Consider the following 19,403-nt stretch of genomic DNA (forward strand, 5'->3'; position numbering starts at 1 on the left):
TTGGCTATCAGTAACAGACTCAGTGGTCCAAATCCTTCTCTGTTATATAAAAGTAACTTCAGAGCTGCAACATAATGCATTTTGCGTTAAACTGACCTGGATAAAATGCATAAACAGCATTAGGATAGGAAACCTTCCAGGCTAGGGTTCACCTCACTGAACTACGGTCACATTCCCTTTCACTTGCTTTCTCAGCTTTACAATTCCTGCATTCCTTTCCATTCAGTGGCCCATGCTTCAACAGCAGTGATGAATCATGCTCTCAGCCCTGCCTATTCCATATTCTGACTTAGGACACTTCCTGAAAAGTGGAACATATGAATTCAAATCCCATTAGGCTGAGTGGTGGCCTAAACTCCAGGTCTCCTACCTCCTGGGCAAGTATCCTCACTAATCTGTTGCTGGGCAAACAGTGTGATGGTTCTCCTTTTCTTTTCTGCTTTTTGCAACTTAGATGTCTTAAGACAAAGATGAAGATGCATTACAAAAGTTGGTTCATTAACAATTTTCCAGAGACATGAGTATGGTTGTCCAGAGACGCCCAAGTGTCACTTGGGCATTACAGAAGTAGAACGGGATCTGGGCCTCCGTGCTCATCTAAAAGTTAAAATACTGCACTCCCACGGAGGCACAACTGTCAAGATAGGCCAATTCCTGAGCACAATAACTGAATTAAGAAGAAGGTATTTTTCTAAATTTACCAGGATTTAAATCCCCAAATTAACTCTGCATATTATATTAAAAGCTTCAAATTAAAGACAACATGTTCGGTGGAACTCCAATTTGGTTCTAAATCCTCTATTTGTCAGGGGTCTACCTTTCATCATCTTGGGCAACTCCATACTAAAATACTATTTATAGTTTTGTGCCTCAAGGTGTTATTTATGTTACGAAGAAGTTATTAAACAGAAGAAGTTACCTTCTTTAATGGAGTTGATTGCCTCATGTCATACAACACAATATTTCTGTCCGAAGCACAGCTTCCTAAAAGGTATGTCTAAAAAATAATCATAATGTGTTATCAAATATTGTTTTGTAAATACTGTCTCACAAAAGCAATGATGTGCATTTTACATAGGATACTTAAGCAACTCTCATTCTGTTAATTTAAGAATAGATATTGCAAGAGTCTCACATAAAGCTGTAAAAATTCAGGAAGACTGTAGAAAGTGGGGCACTCATAGAATAGGAATGTGATCTTGAACTCTTACATAAAAAAAATGCTGGTTACAAATATTTCCTATTTGTTTTAACCTCTAGTAAATACATTCACAATTTGTTTGTTTGTTATAAAGAGCTGACCATTCAACCCTAAGGCTTTTCACAAAGTAGCTTTGTTAGCAAGTCCTAGTCTTCTACATGCACTCCATCAAATCCAATAAAACACAGTACATCTAACAAGAAAATATTTCCAGCTTCATGTTGGTTTCTGGTTTAGCACTGGTTTACCTACTGCTGTAACCTCATTACATCAAGAGGTTAAAAGCATTGTTTTGGAAGGTTATATTTGGAAGAAATAGCTAAAACATCATATCAACATCATTCAGATATTGTGCCGACAGTAATATGCAACCATCGATCATGATATACACGTAAAAGGTGTAGTCAGATGCTGATGTAGGTTTGACAAGCACAATTCAAGAATGACACAGCTTGTGACAAGTTTCATGGATCCACATGTTGTCTAAGTTGGAATCCAAATTTATAGCATACTGCTTTCTTCTTTCTCAATTTGTTTACATCCTCTGGATCAAAGCTGCTTTATACTGAGCTACACCCAGTGCCAGATGCATGCTCCTCCCAGCTTTCTATGTTGATGCTGAATGACTTCATATCCTTTTTTCATACATCGTGGTACCGCTACAGAAGGTGACCCAGCTTTCTAGAGCCATCTCAAATCTCATTATATAAAATATTCTTATGGATACAACCTTCTCCCATTCTCCTGATGTGCCTGATCCATCACAACCTTTTCTTCTTGATAGTGTGTCAATCCTGCATGCCCCAATACCTCTGTGTTTGTTATTCTGTCTTCCCACTTTATTTTCAGAATCCTGCATAGACATATCACATGGAAGCTGTTCAGTCTCTTTCTTGATGTGCCTAGCATATATAGTTCATGTTTCTGAAGCATAAAGCAGAAATGACAGCGCACAAGTCTCTTAGATCCATATCTTCATCTTAGTCTGCTTTTATTCCATGCATGTTTCTTTAATAGCCTGAAATCTTAGCTGCTTTTCTGATTTTGTTTTTCAGTTCAATCTGAAGGTTAAGATTCCCCACTGATTATAAAACCCAAGTAGCAAAAATTGTCAGCTACACCAAAGTGATGTCAGGTATTGGTTTTTCCACCCCTTGGTAGATTATCAGTCTTCCTGAGACTAACTGCCATCCCAAATTACTTGTGTGATTGAGAAAATGTGCCCAAAATGTTTTGCAGGGAAGATTCACTGTGGGCAACCAAGGCCACATCATCCAAACAGGAAATCTCTCAGAATCAGTTCTTGAACTTTGGTTTTCTCTCTGAACCTTGCAACGTTGAACAACCTTCCATCTAGTCTGGTTCAAAGATGGATGCCATCATTGCTGTCCCTTAATCTATGCAGAAGCAGGAATGAAAAAAGATGTTAAAAGGCAGGCAGGCTGACACAGTGTTTGATTCTTTGTTTTCACACACTACAGTTGTCTTCATGCCTTGATGAAGTGAGCGTGTGAAGCCCAACAGTTTGCGGGGTACAACCCAGTTTCTCCAGAACAGTAAAAAAGCCCCGTCTGTTGACTGTATCAAAAGACCTTCGTTTATTTTTCTCTACATTTTTCTCTTGCAGTTACTTGACTGAAAATACATCAATGGTGGAACGTCTCAAGTGAAAACTGCACTGACTTTAGGGATAGATTCTTTCACCTAGAGATTGCAGCCTATGGAGCATGATGCCAATGACAGTTTTTCCAATGATGTTCAACAGAGAAATACCTCTATAGTTGTCAAGTCACTTCTATCCTCTTTGTTTTTGCAGAATTGTACAAACTGAGCATCTCTGAAATCTTGTAATACTGGTTCCTCCTTCCAACAGAGCAGTATAACTTCACAAAGCTTTTGAAGTAATTCGCCATTGGCACAGTTGTAGATTTCAGCAGGCAAATAGTTGTTGCTGGATGCCTTGTTCCCATGAACTAATTTAATGGCTTTCTGCAAATCTTTTATGTAGGCTTTGCTGTCTAAATCCATCATAACTTTGAACTGTGGTAATCCTTCAAGCTCTTTGCGTTTGGTTTTGGGTCGCACTGGAGTATATAAATCAATCCAATACTCAAACTATTTTTGTTCATCAGTAATGACATTTCCATTTAAGTCTTTCAGTGGAGGTGTTTTAGGAATGACTAGACCAGTAGCTCATTGATGTCTTTGTACATTCCATGACTATCACCTACATCAGCTGCTTTCTGAATATCATCACAGAGATTCAGCCAAAAATCTGGGGCACACCTCTTAGGCTTGAAGAGAAATGCAAAAGGAGTCTCTCTCACATTCCCTAGGATTATGGTGTTGCAAGATTCTTATAGTGGGTTAGTGGTGTGTTGCCCAGATTACAGGCAACCTTATGGGTAGACCAACTAAAAAAAAAGAGGCAGAAACAGGTCTACAGCCCAACCTTTCATTTGCTTGCATCTTAAAACATGAAAGCAAACATTTATCCCAAAGTCTATATGGCTACCCATGACAGCAGAACATAGATTCTCACCTATACAGGCTGGAGAGACTTAAGAGGAGGGAGGAAGATGGCTCACAGATTGACAGTGGGTCTTTGTGAATTTGCCGAGTTCTCCAAATTTCCCTCCAGTCTATGTCGAACATTTATAGATGGCTGGTTTCAATATTCTATAGAGATGCACCGATACATTGGTCCGATATCAGATCAGTACCAATGTAAAGAATACTGACTGTTATCAGAAATCGGCCTTTTTTTCCTGATGTGGCTGATAAATGACCCGTGCATGAACGCAGCCACAGCACAGCACACAGGCAGCGAGGAGCACAGCCTAGCAGCACGGAGAGCTGCATCCAGCTGTTAAGTCTGTTGTGGTGGAAGGGAAGGGGAGGGGCAGATCAAGGTCCCCCGCGATGAGGGAGGAAGTGGAGCTGGGGCAGGCACTGCACAGCCAAGGGGATGCGCATAGGACAGAGCCGCCAGCGGCCCATCCAGAGGGTGCAGGGGGAGCAGCTCCTACTACTGTGCACACCCAGGGAGGGCATGGGGGGGGGCGCATGTCTCTGAATCTGCATGCGGGGTGGGCTGGGGCCAGGGCAGCGAGATGAGGTGTGGGGAGGAGGCACTGCAGTGCGCCATGTGGGGCCAGTGATGCCCAGCACACTCCTCCCCCTCCCCCAGGTAAGAGGCAAACTGTGGGAACGTGATGGGGAGACGCCGCTGTCATGCCCTGGGGCGTGCTCTGTTCCTGCCTGCCCACACCCCCTATGGCCTTTCTAAGCACCCCCAGAGGTGCATGTACCCCTGGTTGACAGCCCCTGTTCTAATAAATTATCTTTGATTTTGTATTTATTTTAATTTTTTTTTAATTTAAATTTCTGTTTCACTGAAATTTTTGGAACTAGATTGAACCAGATCTCGTGTGAACTTGGAAGGTGTCAATTAGTTGGGATTTATATTCTTAGGAAAGAGGGAGGGTTTCTCATCTCCTTTCCTTCCCCATTATGGAATGCTGTTCCTATTTTTTTACCTTATTTTATTATCTTCTCTGACAAGGCTGTTTTGTTTTTACAAATTATATACCGTATTTTTGCGCGTATATCCCACGGGGTATACGCGATTTTACAAAAAAAAAATGGATGGGTGCGGGCTATACGGGGGTGCGGGCTATCCACAAACTTTTTTCCCCTGCAGGGCCAGGGCCAGGCTGCACCGCCACCACCACAGAGGCTGGGGCTGGGGCCGGGCTGCGCCGCCATTGCCGCTGCTGTGGGGGCCAGGGCCGGCTGCGCCGCCGCAGGGGGACAGGGCCAGAGCCAGGGCGGGCCAGGCTGTGCCTCGCTGCTCCCCGCTGGGCCCAGGCAGGCTGGGCTGTGCCACTGCTGCTGTGGAGACCAGGACCGGCTGCACCGCCTCCCCACTGGGCCCTGGGCAGGCCGGGCTGTGTTGCTGCTGCCACCAGGGCCAGGGCAGGCTGGGCTGCGCCGCCGCTGCCGCTGAGGGGGCCGGGGTGGGCTGCGCTGCCTCCCCGCTGGGCCCAGGCAGGCGGGGCTGTGCCGCCACTGTTGAGGCAGGCCGGGCTGCGCCGCCTCCCTGTGTATACGCCACCGCAGTGAATACACGGGTGTGGCATATACATGGATTTATTTACAAAAATACAATTTCCCGCGGGTTATACGTGGGTGTGGTTTATACCCGTGGATGGGATATATGCTTGAAAATACGGTGAACATTTAAACAAAAATACATCTATTATGCCTAAAATTATCTAAGCATTTTAACAAAAATATGCAAAATAACATGTAATACATTTGGTTACATCAATTACTACTACAGGAAACCCTTGCCATGAGAACATATCCCCCATGAATGGTAAGGGTCATCTGTACTACTATTTTAAGATAAAGCCATGATATAGTGTATAAGGATTATTTAATGAATAGTCTTTCCTTATGTCCTTTCAGGCTTTGCGTTTTGTTTAACTGTGTTTGATGGTTTCCCTTACTTGCTGCAAGTTAGTTGTTACACCTGCAAAGATTCACACTACAGCCACTCGAAAACAGGCTTAGGGCCTTCATCTTAGCAACACTTCTGCAGCTTAGCCGAGGCCCTTCTAAAAATGGCCAAGGCTACAACAGCTGTCCTTTTGTTCTCAAACAGTGGTAAAAGGGCCTCAGAGTGCTCTTCAAACCAGTCTGCATTTTTCTTGCAATTTTTTGCCAAAAGCTCTTAAAACAGCATCGTGCATTAGTTGTTAAGCTTTACCATGCCTCGGTGGCTGAGTTGTTAGGTCAACTTGCTTTCACAACTTCTTCACTGAAGAGCTGAATTTTTCTAGGTCTTTAATTTAGCTGTCTATCTGAGGCTGACTGGGAGTTTTGCTATGATGGAACTTTTCTACATCGATTCTGAATTTACAACAGACAGTACAATGTATATAAAGAAAAAGTTACCTCAATTGGATTAAATTTCACACTGCTTATGCTATCAACACCCCATGTCAGAGAGCATATAGGACTGGTCCTTTGTTCATCCCAGATGTCAACTTGATGCCCACAAGTGGCAAATATGGCTTCCTTCCAGTGATGATCAATTCCTGTGTACACTGTCTTTAAAGGCAAAAAGTTCAGTTAGAAAAAGTATTCAGAATTGTGCAATAAGGTTTCATCCTGTTACATTTACTATCTGAGTTGGCCAGATGACTCTCTCACTAATGACAAATGCATCTGAACTGTTTGCAACTTATATTGTTCTAACATCATAGTTGTGTTCAAACTTCTGGTCCTGTGGGCTTGATTTGGCTACAAAGCAAGTTTATGCCCTGGCACGATCCAGGGCACAAGACTGTCTTTTGGCCTGCAAAGCTCCCCTCAGGCCAGACAACACAGTCACACAGGCTGGAGGTTGATTACCACTGGTCTAATTGAACGCTACCAACCTGTTCTCTTGCCTGAAGAATCTAAATAAAAATGGGCTGAAATATTCTGACCACCACAAATGAATAATGCAATCTGACTGGTTTATAAGTTAGTCATGATACAGTTTTACACTTTTCAAAAATTAACAATTAAGGAGTCCCCAAATGCTTGTCAGTGCATTATGTTTTTTAAAACAGGGAGCTTTTTCATTAGGCCTAAGACTCTGAAAAACCATAATTGTGGATGTCTATGGAAATCTCTGGGTTTATGTTGAAGTCACAGTTGTAAAATCAACGGTGCTAACATTATGCATCACCCCATGGCACCCTGGTTAAGAATCACAGTGCTAGATAGTGTGTTCCAGTGCCTGTCACCCTCACAGTTAGAAAATTCTTGCCAATATCCAACCCAAATGTCCTCGTTGAAATTTAAGCCCATTGCTTTTTGCCCATTCCCTGTAGACACAGAAAACAATCAATCACCATCCTTGTTATAACCTTTTTAGTATTTGAACGTTATCATCAGATACTCCTCAGCCTTGCCTTCTCCAGACTAAATAATCCCAGTTCCCCCATCCCTGCTGGTGCTCCCCACTCCCAACCCACAGCCCGCTACCCTCCCAAGCCCTGCCAGAGGGAGCCCCCAGCTGCCAAGACTACAGGGCTGGGGCCAGGGCCTATAAACCCCTGCCCCTCCAGCAGCACCTGAGCCCTGGATGCCACGCACAGGAGGTGGCAGCTGCTGCACCTGGAGTGGAGCACAGAGCCCACCCCCATGTGGCATAGCCTGAGCAGAGTTGAGCGGAGCCCATGGGAAGCAGGAGAGGATGTGGGCTGCCCACTGCAGGGCTCGGGGCTCCCTGCCCTGCTGCCCTCCCCCCAGGGGCCTCTGTGGGCCAGCATGCAGGACCTGGCACAGAAGGACAGAGCGGGATGGGGAGGCTCGGTACTGCTCCCACCGCTGCTGGGAGTTGTGCCAGCCACGTCACCATGGCAAGCTGCCCCCTTCCTGCCCGGCAGCAGCAAAGGGGCACAACTCCACACCGCTGCAGCTGGGAGGGCAGATGGTGCTTCACCATGGTGGCATGGCTGACGCAGGGCTCCCAAGAGGTGGTGGGGACAGGAGAAGCCCCAAGCCTCCCTGCCTCACTCCAACTTCCCGCAGTGGGACCCACCTGCTGGCCTGCGGAGGCCCCCAGGGGGAGGGCAGCAGGGTGAAGACCCCCAAGCCCCACAATGGGTAACCCATCTCCACCCTTGCCCCATACACAAATCTTGGGGGGGAAGAGGGGGCATATGCCCCCATACCCCCTGCCCAGGAGTGCATACAGCAGTAGGAAGCCATCCCCTCAATCCCCCAGATGAGCCACCCACATGGCTTCTTTCCACTTCCCCAGCAGGGCCCTGATGCTCCCAGCCCCAAGCAGCCCTTGCAGGCTGAAACTCTGCCAGCCTACAAGGGAAACCCACAGTTTCCCATGTTAAAAGAGAAAAATCTGTGTTTTTCCATGGCGAATGGAAAACCTGGATCCTTGGTCATCATGTAATGAAGTATATTATACCATTACAACAGAAATCAGACTCAAGGCTCCAGAAAATCTAACTTTACAGAAATGAGGGGGGGGGGGGAATCAATCTTTATTTAGATTGATTTATTTACTTGTCAACATTTTTATTTTATTTTGGTAAAGACAAAAAGTTGCAACATAACTTAGCAAGTTATTGTTGCTTTATTTAAGACAGGGGTCTCCACTGTGGGGCTGGAAATTTGGGAATGATCATGTTTGAAACCCTGATGCCATTCTACGGTATCTCAGAATCCGATCACCTTTAACATATTCATCCTCAAGACACCTCTTTCAGTAATATGGGCATGGTACTACTAGCTGTATTTTGTAGACAGAAGGTTGTGGCACAAGGGGCTAAATCCAGTAAAGAACATCAATGGAACTGAGATGCCAAAGTCCAAAGCTGCAATACAAAAACCCCTTGCTCAGCTACTGCCTGACCCTGCAACAAACTCAGTAGGCATTACCCTATTTGACTTTACAGTTCCCTAGGCACTTAAGTTCTGCTTCCATGAACACTCAGAACAGCTTCAGTCTGAGTAGCTCAGCAACTATTTCCTGCCTAAACCTGACAAGGATCCAGAAAAAAGGCATTCCTCCTTCCCTAAGGGGCACAATACAACAAAATTTCCTACAGTTTGCCTAACATGCTGACAAAATGCACATGCAGCAGCCATTTTCCTTTAAAAATAGTCACCTTTTATACAATAACCTACTGCTTACAGTGCTTACTAAGGAAGAGAGAGACTGTATTCAGTGCTCTCCTTAGTCTGAGAGTATTCAAAGCAGTATCTCCCAAGCAAGTGCCCTACCCACACTGCTGGAGGGTATTCAGGGGCAGAGACACTCTCCATCCCTCGTGTTGAAGTTCTGTCACTTTAATGAACTCAAGGTCCAGTAAACTAGGGAGAGCAGACAAGAAAACAAACTCTCTAGCTTAACTTACATCCTGTTAAGTTTCAAGGGTTCTTTTGTTTTTTGGTGGACTTTTGGAGGCTTTTTGGTATTTTTGTTTTACAAGGTGGTGAATTATACAAACAAAAAAATGTTGAAGCACAATTCTTAACTGATCGATGACAACCATTCCCGGACACCGACTTTGGAGGACATAAAGCCAGCGTATTTTTTTTTAAAGGATTCAAAAAATCTTTTTGCGTTAAGAATTATGAGATGCTTCTTCTAAAAAAAAAAGTTAGAAACAATTAGGAAGAGAAATTTAAAGTACTAAAATCCACCCTAACTCTAGTTTTGTGATAAACATAACATATTAAACACGCATAGTCTTGCTAGGATATCTACTAGGTTGTACTATAATTGATGCCTCTAATGCAATCTGCATATTTCTTCTTCAGCTATGATTTAGGGCACAGGTGTCATACATATGGTCTGTGGGTTGATCAACCCCATGTGCTGGCCCCAGGCTTAGCCCCAGCCCAGCTGGACCAGGCTTTGTGGGCACAGCAGGCAGCACAGGGGGTTGATCTGGGGCTCTGAATACAGCCCACATCCCAGACCCTTTGGACAGTACCAGGTCCATCCCACGTGCCACAGGCAGCATGCACCCCATGCCAGCCTGAGAGGCTGCATGCACGTCTAGTCGCCACACTCACTGAACGCAGCCCAGAGGGCCTGCGGTGCAGGTTACACGCAGCGTTCTAGACCGAGAGCCCGTGTTGCCGACAGTGTGCATGAGGGCAGGCCCAACCCACGCATGATAGCTAGTATGTGCCCTGTGATAGTCCCAAGAGGCAGTGCATGCTGCATGTGATGCATGGGTTGGATCAGGAGCCACAGATGCTGCATACAGGACTAGTCCTAGTCCAATCCTCAGACCAGCCTGCTTATGGCTCACCCGGCCTACCGGACTGGATGAATTTGACAGCCTTGATCTAAGGGTTATAGATGTAATAAGAAGGTATGTGGTCTGGTCTTGTACATATTTAAGATCGCCTTGATTGAATCTTTTACTCTGAAGCACAACAAATAAAAAGATTGCAGTATCACAGACTACAAAGTAGGAGAAATTAAAAAACTTTATCTTTAAGACGTTAAAAAAAAAAAAATTTCAGAGTAGCAATGAAACAGGCTCCATACCATTATGCAAATATGTAGTAGTTAAACCTTCTGTTAATATTTTCTTCATGGTTGAAGCTAAAAGTGTAAACTCTCTCTCCCACTCAGAATACTTTCATAGTTATCATACATTACACACAAGCCAACTTGGCTATGCTGGACAACTGCTTTAAAAACAGGTTGTATTTTTTAAATTACTTTCTCTAGTTACACTGAGTAAAACCATGGCAACGTTTCACAGATTTACAAATCTAAGACCAAAAGAGAAGTTCTGGTCATCTAACCTACTCTCCTGTACATGGAGAAGGCCATGACATATCATCCAGTTACCCCTGCACTTTGCTCAGTAATTCGAGTCAGATAAAAACAAACACACATTAGGCTAAAACAAAAAAAGGACTGAGTCTTGAAGACATCAGGAGACAAAGAACCCACCACATTTTAGCAGCTTGTTTCAGCAGCATTTATAGCACTCTGTTAAAAAATTTGTGTTTTATTACTAATTTCAAAATAGTCTGGCTTAAAATCTCAACCACTGGTTCTTGTTGTGTCCTTCTTCCAACTGGTAATTTCTCTATTTTCCTGCTAAGAAACTGAGCAGACTGAACTTTCCAATACAACAAAACTTGGATCATTTGTATCAATTGCAGAAGGTTGCTGAATTAAAGACAAGCTATTCAGGTGTTTGCAATAGCTTTACTTCAAAAGACATCATTGTTCCAGTCAGCTAGAACACAGCAGCTGTCCCCACCCATAACTGATCACAGATGTGGTATCCCTTGAAATAAAACCTACAGTCAATAGCTGCAGCACCTGAGAAGTCCCACATGCTTTTGTGGTGGCTGTATGTGAATCCCAGCTAAATGGCAACCTTCATCTTTGAAGCGGGATTAGGAACCTAACCTTATGAAGTATCCAGGTTCTACGGCAGGCCTAGCTTGTAAAATATATATGTTTGTTGCCCCTACCTGACTCCCTCTTCCTCGCAAAAATCTTCAGTTTAAGCTGTGCTCTCTAAGGGGCATCTGTGCTCTAAAGGGGCCCTGGTCCAGAACTTAGACTCCTCTAAGCATGAAAGTAATTATTTTTATTTGCAGGGTTAATGAATGAGAGTGCTGACCCATTGGAGGGTTAAAGCTAGAGAGCTACTGACTAAGGATATGAAAGGTTAAGTGATAATCGATTAATCATTTAACCAGTAAGTGCAGTGATAACCGGTTAGCGTACTGGTTATCCATTGGCTGGGGTGTGGGGCAGTCTGGCAGGGGGAAGGGAAACCATAGGACGCCACAACAGAAATCAGAAGGCAGCAGGGCAAGCAGGAGGAAGGTGGGGGAGGAAGGAGCAAGGAGGAGGGGAGGGGGAAAGGCAAGGGGTACCCATAGCCTAAGAAGAAAACAGCAAGCAGCCTAACAACTCATCAATTAAGCAATTAGTTGCTCATTCACAGGTGCTCCCTCCTCCCAGGGCAGGGCTTCAGGTGGGTCTGGCTGGGCTTGCCTCCTCCCTCCTCCCCAGAGTCAAAGGGCCGCTGGAGCCTGGAGCAGCTCCCAGCAGCAGCTGCTGTGTTATTGGTTAATCTTTAATGGGCATAATTAGAGGAGGTTAAACAAATATGTTTTAAAAGGATATTAACAACCCTACTGCCGACCCTCAACCTATTCATGCAGTGCTGCTAATACACATGCTGTACTGCCCAACTATTGTTTTGTAACATAACATCACCCAAGAAGTGAACCTGAGCTACTGTGAAAATAAGCCAGTCTCTCACCCTCAACCCAAGCCCCTGAATCATGGTTGTGACACTTCTTATCCCTCTCCAACTGTGCAATATCTTTTTCAAATATAGACACCAGAACTGGATACAGGACCCTGGTACTGACATCACCAGCACTATATCCAGAAGCATCACTTGAAATTATCTCCCTGCTTCTTCTACTCACTACTCCATCAACAAATCCTTCAAGAGAATACAAGTGTGAAAGTGAAGTTAAAACTATATACCTTTCCAAGAATTGTATGTATTGGTTCTTCTTCTTCCCCATATCCTGGACCATCCATTTTCCAGTGTTTTACAGTTTTATCGTCACCCACCTAAAAGTTCAGAGAAAGCATGTACAGATAAACACAAAATTATTCAATTTGCACACATTTCCATTTTATGCAACTGCCTGTTGCATACTGGAGGAGTTCTAGGTAATATTAGAAGTTCCATGAAACTACTGTATCCAGTAAATACTTTCCCGGTTTCAAAAAGACACACAAAGAGAAGGGGAAACTTATTTTAAACTAGTTTCTCCAACACTTGTTTACAGTGGGTTAACCCTGTACTCCACAAGCTATACTAAAAATAAATGGAGCAAAATTATGGGAGAAGGCAAGACTCAACACAAGAAAAAGCTACTCCTTTGAACTTAGGCTTTTATATTTTGTCATCTTTCCCCACTGTGTCAAAGTCTTACTCATCTTACAACAAACTTCAGTTGAGAGTCTCTCTAAATTAGATCAGTTCTTGCATTGCAGCCACTGTCCTCACAACACCATCTGATGCCCGCTTCACAGCAGTAGATAAAAAAAAAATACAACAGTTAAGAGGACTCTTGTATGTCCAGCTAGCAACAAGTGCAGCTGTCAATGTCATCTATTCTCTATTCACTGTTTATTTCACTGTATCTTCTTAGTCCTGTTTTCATCTGACAGCCAAATTAGGGTATTTCATGACAATCAGTTAGCATGCACCTGAGCCTATTATACTTGATAAGGTGACAACAAAAGGAAGTTTTACTGACAGAACTTTATTGAACCTAGTTACTCAGCTAGAACCAGCTTGAATTAATCATAGTGCAACTCATCTTCAATCAAACACCTGGAAATGTAACTATTCACATGTCTTTCAATGAATGCATTTTACCTATTTGTTTAATATGGTGAACTAGCTTACTCTAATTAATTAATTGTGCTGCACTTATGAAAAGGTGAACACCAGAAAATTGCTAGTCTTGAATAACATATGCATTGTATCACCAAACATTTCTGTACAGAAACCAAAAAAAAGTAGGTTTATAATACTAGGGATACACGAATAAACATTTTATAGGCCGATACCAATTATTAACCAGTTATATTGGCCAATACCAATCCAACTGCCAATATGCAGCCCAGCAGCTTGGAGTGCAGTATCCAACTGGTAAGCCTGTTGGGTCAGGAAAGATACATGGGGGGCAGATCACAACTTCCACAGTGAGGGAGGAAGTGGGGCTGGGGCAGGGGCAGGCACTGCACAGCTGGGGTGGGGCGGGACACAGCACAGAGCCTCAGGCAGCTTGTCTGGGGGAACATGAGTAGCTCCTGCTGTTGTGCACGCCCCAGGGGAAGTATGGGGGGCACAGCCCCCCGAGATTTGTGCATGGGGCAAGTGCAGGCTGCCTGCTGAGGGTTCAGGGCCAAGGACTGGGCCAGCTTCTTCCAGGGGCAGGGTGGGGAGGGGCCAGGGCTGCACTCAGGCGGCGACCACGCTGGGAGGACTGGCTATGAGAGGGGTACAGAGACCCCAAAATTCACCATAGCCTCCCTGTAGGGCCCCCTCCCAGCGCTGCCACTGCCCACCCCCACCCTCCCCAAGTGCAGCTCCCCCACTGCTGGGAGAATGCTGGCACAGCCCACCCTTGCCCCATGCACAGACCCAGGGGGCACATGCTCCCCCATGCCTCTCCTGGTGTTGTGTGCAACAGCAGGAGCCTCCCCCCCCAACCACCAACCCCCCAAGAGGAGCAGCCCGCAGCTCTGTCCTAGCATTCCACCCCAGCTGGGCAGCACCTGTCCCTTCCCCAGCCCAGCCCCATTCCTTCTCTCACCATGAGGGCCTCGATCTGCCCCGCCATGACCCTTTCCCCTCAGACTTACCCCAGCCAGATGCTGCTCTCCAAGCTGCTAGGATGCATTCCTGGCTGCGCATACGAGGCATTTATTGGTGGCATTATCAGCCACATCAGCCAAAAAAAAAAAGCCGACTGCCAGTAATGTCAATTTTCCTTTTATCAGTGTCAATATATGGAACAATGTATCAGTGTACCTTTAAAGAATACAAACCCTGAGTTAGGACTCTAGTCCTAAACACTACAGATATGTTAATATTTCACCACAGGGAATACACTACAACACAACACAATAGGCTTCCTACTGGAAAAATCATGCTAAAGTTATACATACAGTAAAGAAAGAGGTACCACAGAAGCGGGCACACATCCCTCGCACAAAGCCTTCATGTGCTTGTATGGTACGGATGCATTGTCGCTTGGTCAAGTTCCAAATTTTAACCTGCAAAATATATACCAGAATTATTTTCTTTACATGATAGTTTCCTAGCTCCCTATTTCTTTTCATAATAAAACTGTAAGATGTCATAGCAAGTCATGTCAAATGGCACAGTCATCTACCCTGGTGATCTTCAAAAAGCATCTCAACACATCATCTGATCCCAGCAGTCTTTCCTGCCCAAGTGCAGGGGGACTGGACTTGATGATCTGTAAGGTCCCTTTCAGCCCCTAACAACTATGAAACTATGAAACCATTTGCTTGAAGGTTCATCGATTTTAAGAAAGTTAGTTCCAGACAGTTCGAACCAAAACCTACCCATAGATTTTTTGTGTTTTTTGGTTTTCTAAATCATAATTCCTTAAAAAAAAAAAAAACCCAAAAAACTCAACTGTTGAAATGAGTATTGATGCCATGCTAGCAAGAATCTGATTCTGCATATGCTCCAATTCTGTCAACTGCTGCAAAAAGGTGGATTGGCTTGTAGTGTAACGACCATATGGAATACAATGAAAAGGACTGTTTTGCATATAGTTGCATTTCAAAATATTTATGAAAAAGAGCACTCTAATTAGATGTCAGTTTAGCCAGTTAGAAATTTCTGTGTGACACTAACAATCTAACTATTCACCATATATAACCTCATCCTCACCACAGCAGTTGTGACTTAAATTCATTCAGCTACCTCCAGTAATTTTTTATTTCTCTTGAAAAAATTAAAAATATACAATGGGAAAAAAACCACAAATCTCTGTTTTGAAAAAAAGCCAAGTCAGCTTATGAAGAAGAAAGCTGGAAAAATCTTTAGAACCAACAAGCAATCTTCATTCCAACAGTCCATTTAAAGTTTTGCAATTTTACAGTTTCACAGTGAATGTATTAGGTTGGCATTTTCCAAATAACCTCTCCAATACTGGTTTACTGCTGATAAATATTTGTTAGTTTTTTTGTGGTTCATTAAATCAAAAAAAAGCCTAACTTTCTTTTCCTCTTCAGATTTTGAGTCTGTTACATTCTGGGTTAAAGCCCAATATCTCTTCCATTCTAACTGCATTAGCAATACACCCAGATGAATATTTACTGTATTTTAAGACAAGTTTATTTTCCCGGTATTGCTGTGTGAAAGTACACATATTGGAAACAGCTGATTACATAAATATTTTATATACTTTACATAAAAAGTATAAAAACCAAAAGCACAGGTGAATGGTACGGTGTTTGTTCCGTAATCACTTCCTATTGTAGTACTTTTATTTGCCATTATATTAACAATGATACAAAATGTGTCAGACTGACTTATAGTTATCGTACCATGCTAAATTAACAGTTAATTATCCACCTTCTCTGTGTATAAGTAAAAATATAACCCTAGTTACTAAAAAAAAGGCCCACTAGATAAAAGAAAGAGCCAAAAGATAAGGCACAAACATTTTCAGGGTTCCATTTGTTTATGAATTTGCACTTGCCTCTCCATCACAAGCCCCTGAAAGCACTGTAGACAAGCTTTTTGGATGCTTGGCCATGCAGTTAACCCCATCCCTGTGGCCATCCAATGAAGCAAGAAAAGGTTTTGCAAACACACGTTCTAGTTTTGTTGCATTCAGTGCCCGCACATATTCTCGTGGAACTTCAAAAGGGTGTAATGCAGGATCATAGTTTCTTGGAACTGGAAAAAAACAGATACAAATTTATATGAATTCTTTGATGTTCTCTGCCAGGATGAAAACAATACAACCAATGTTTTGTAATTTTGTGTTCTGCAACACTGATACTTCTTTTGGTTCTTCTTCAAAATTGGTCTGTTGGCTCCTTTGTTAGGGTCCTGTTTGTTTGTATTTAGAATTTGCCCCATTGGCATTACAGGTATTCAGAAATTTAAAAATCTGACAGTGTCCTTTATAAATTACTTATCAGATTACTTGTTCCTAGTTAATTTTTTTTCCAAGACTAAAATCTGTCCCCACACTGTCCATCTATCACAGGGGCAGGCCATTATTTCGGGCAGAGGGCCGCTTACCAAGTTGTGGCAAGCTGTCGAGGGCTGCATGGGTAGCCCTGCCCCTTGACAGGTGCCCTGCTCTCTGGTCACCATCTTGGGACCAATATCTTGGGACCAGTGTCCCAGGTCCAGCACCGGTGGGGCCCAGAGCAAGGCGCACACTGGCAGGGATCTGTGGAGCTGGGCTGGGCTGCACCACCAGGGAGAGGGGGGGGCTGGCCCAGTACCACAGAGCTCCTGCCAGCTGGACCCTCTACCCCTGCTGCCCTGCTCTGGGCCCTGCTGGCACTAGCCCTGGGACACAGGTGCAGGTCCTGCTTCCACATCCGCTCACTCCCAGTGCCCCCCCCTCCCCCACCGGCCCTGCAGTACAGGCAGGGGGCAGCACGCAGCCCCGACACCCTGCTCGCTGGCAGGGAAGGAGCAGGTGCTGAGCGCAGGGGAAAGGCGAACCCTCGCCTGCCCCATGGCCCATGCTCCCTGCTGCAGCCATTTGCAGCCCGTGGGGCTGTCCTGAGCAGGCACAAGCAGCCCCATGTGGGCTGCGAGCAGCTGCAGTGCAGGGCACCGGCCACGGGGCGGGGGAGGGGCCGCCTCCCTTCCCTTCCCTTCCCACCCCCCCCACCCCTGCACTCAGCACCATCTTGTAATCCACCCCCGCAGCCAGCCTACGCCCCGCACCGGCTCTGGGCTAGCCCATCAGGGCAGTGGCACGGCGACAGCAGCTGCACCCCCTCCGCTTGCCACGCTGGGCAGTGTTTGCTGTTGCTGCTTACCCAGAGCTCACGCATGCCCTATACCACTCCATTCTGCCACCCAGCTTCATATTGGCGCTGCGTGGTTCTGGCACTGCGACCACTAGCAGCCAGACCCACACAGAATGAGGAGTGATGCAGCACACCAAGTAGCCATCCCACCTGCCCGCCACAATAAGCTGCTGCCACTACAGTGCCACTAGGAGGTGAGGCCGTGCTGGCCATAGACGAAGGGCTGGGGGGACTCAGTCTGGCGCAGCTGCCCCTGACTTTCCTAGTTTGAGGTAGCAGCAGCAGCAGCTCATCACAGTGAACAGGGAGGCGGGTAGGACAGCCACTCAGCGCACTGTGTTGCACCCTGTCCTGTGCTGGTGGCCACTGTGCCAGGACTACACAGCACCAACAGGTAGGTGGGCAGGAGGGGAAGGGGAGGGGAAATGGATGCAGGAAGACAAAGGAGTTGGCATGCTGCATGGTCCAGTCCAGCCCAGCCCACCCTTCCCATGCTCCTGGTGGCAGCCAATGGGCTGGAAAGGATCATTTGGCATCTTCCCACCCCTCCCCCCAGCCCTCAAGAGCTCATCAAAACTTATGTGGCCCTCCAACCCAAATAATTGTCCACCCCTGTGTCAGGACAATCTGGTGTGCAGTGGCACATCATCTAGCTCTTGGGGCTGCCCATGAGTCAGGACATCTGGTAGCAGGGGAGTGGTAATGAACACTGCCACCACTCGCCCTCCACCAAAGTTCTGGACCCTCGGGGATCCCTGCCCGCCAAATGATACAGCTATGTGGGCTGCTGGTTAAGCCCCCTGATGACAACTACCAGGGAACTGAAAATTAAAAGGATCCTTCCTTCATCAAACAGCAAGCTCACAAGACCCAAAACAAAACCAATATTAAAAGGTTTTCCAATACTGATAGTTTGTTATAATTATTTCTGCTTTCTGTGTTCTGTGCTGGATATAAAGACAAAAATCACATGAGTAAAGAATTCACTTCAGTGCTATCTACAGCACCTAAATGAAGAAACACAAAGATGACAAATGAGTACAGGAAGAAGCAAAAAATGTCTTTAAAAACCGTAAAATCCCTACCATTTAGCTTATTTGTCAGGGTTCAATATACAGATGAGGTTACTGACTTCCTACAATGCAAGGCATAACAAAGTCACTTAAACAGTTTGTGAAGACAGAGTTGAGACTGGTGCTACACAACAGGGTATGTCTTCTAAAACCCACGCATATGCATCAGAAAACTAACGTGCTCAGCCAGGATCTCCCCAGAGAATGAGAAGCAAGCAAATATTAAGAAAAAGCACATATCTTAAGCATACAAAAACTAAGTAGTATACTTTATGGTGCTACTTTACATACAACTGCATAATTTTAACTTAGCCCTTGCAATGAGTAGATGCAGTCTGAAATTCTTATGAGACATTCCTTAAAATTAGGTCAAAGGTATTTTGATTTATCAGAACCAAGAAGCCAGGAGGTCTATTCCCATCTGTTTCAACAAGAGACAATAATTTTCTCCATTACCTTGAAATTTAAGTGATTCATTATTCCCTCATGTGACACACAGGACAACCAAGAAATAGAAAGCATGAGATCATTTCTGGAAGAGCTGGGAAAATTTACATACCAGAACTCATCCACTATATGGCAATCACAACGCTTCTAAAAAACAGGACAGAACTGTGAGACCATTCCTTTGTGTCAGGAAAGGAATTTGGCTTGACCTGAACTCTTACACTTTTCTTTCCCTCCTTCCTCCCTTCCTTTTCTGCCCTGTCTTCCTGATTTCCAGCTATTTACTTTTTTCACAGACAGCCTCTCTTCTTCCTTGAAAATTTACTACTGTACAGTCTCCATTACTCAAGTACCCCCCTTTCCCTGCTCTACCTTTTTGTCTTCCTAATTTCCAGCTATTTACAGTCTCACTGACATCCTGTCACACTCTTAGCTTCTCTTAGCACACTTAGCAGCAGAGACTCCCTATGCCTGAAGAAGGGTGATTGTGCCCAAAAGCTTGCAAATAACTTTTTTCCATCTACTCAGTTGGTTT

At 44.8% G+C, this 19,403-nt stretch overlaps 1 protein-coding gene across 1 annotated transcript in view; it reads right to left on the minus strand.

The window, feature by feature from the left end:
- DCAF13 (DDB1 and CUL4 associated factor 13) overlaps positions 1–19,403 on the minus strand; it is a 47,494-nt gene that overhangs the window by 27,150 nt on the left and 941 nt on the right. Inside the window, exons 2-6 of the mRNA XM_006277329.4 lie at positions 16,049–16,248; positions 14,478–14,585; positions 12,273–12,362; positions 6,164–6,319; positions 920–997 (exon numbers count right to left, since the gene is read on the minus strand). Coding sequence (XP_006277391.1) covers positions 920–997; positions 6,164–6,319; positions 12,273–12,362; positions 14,478–14,585; positions 16,049–16,248 — 632 coding nt within the window. The remainder of the gene's footprint in view (positions 1–919; positions 998–6,163; positions 6,320–12,272; positions 12,363–14,477; positions 14,586–16,048; positions 16,249–19,403) is intronic.

This window comes from Alligator mississippiensis, chromosome 3 (assembly GCF_030867095.1).
Source record: "Alligator mississippiensis isolate rAllMis1 chromosome 3, rAllMis1, whole genome shotgun sequence".
NCBI lineage: Eukaryota > Metazoa > Chordata > Crocodylia > Alligatoridae > Alligator > Alligator mississippiensis.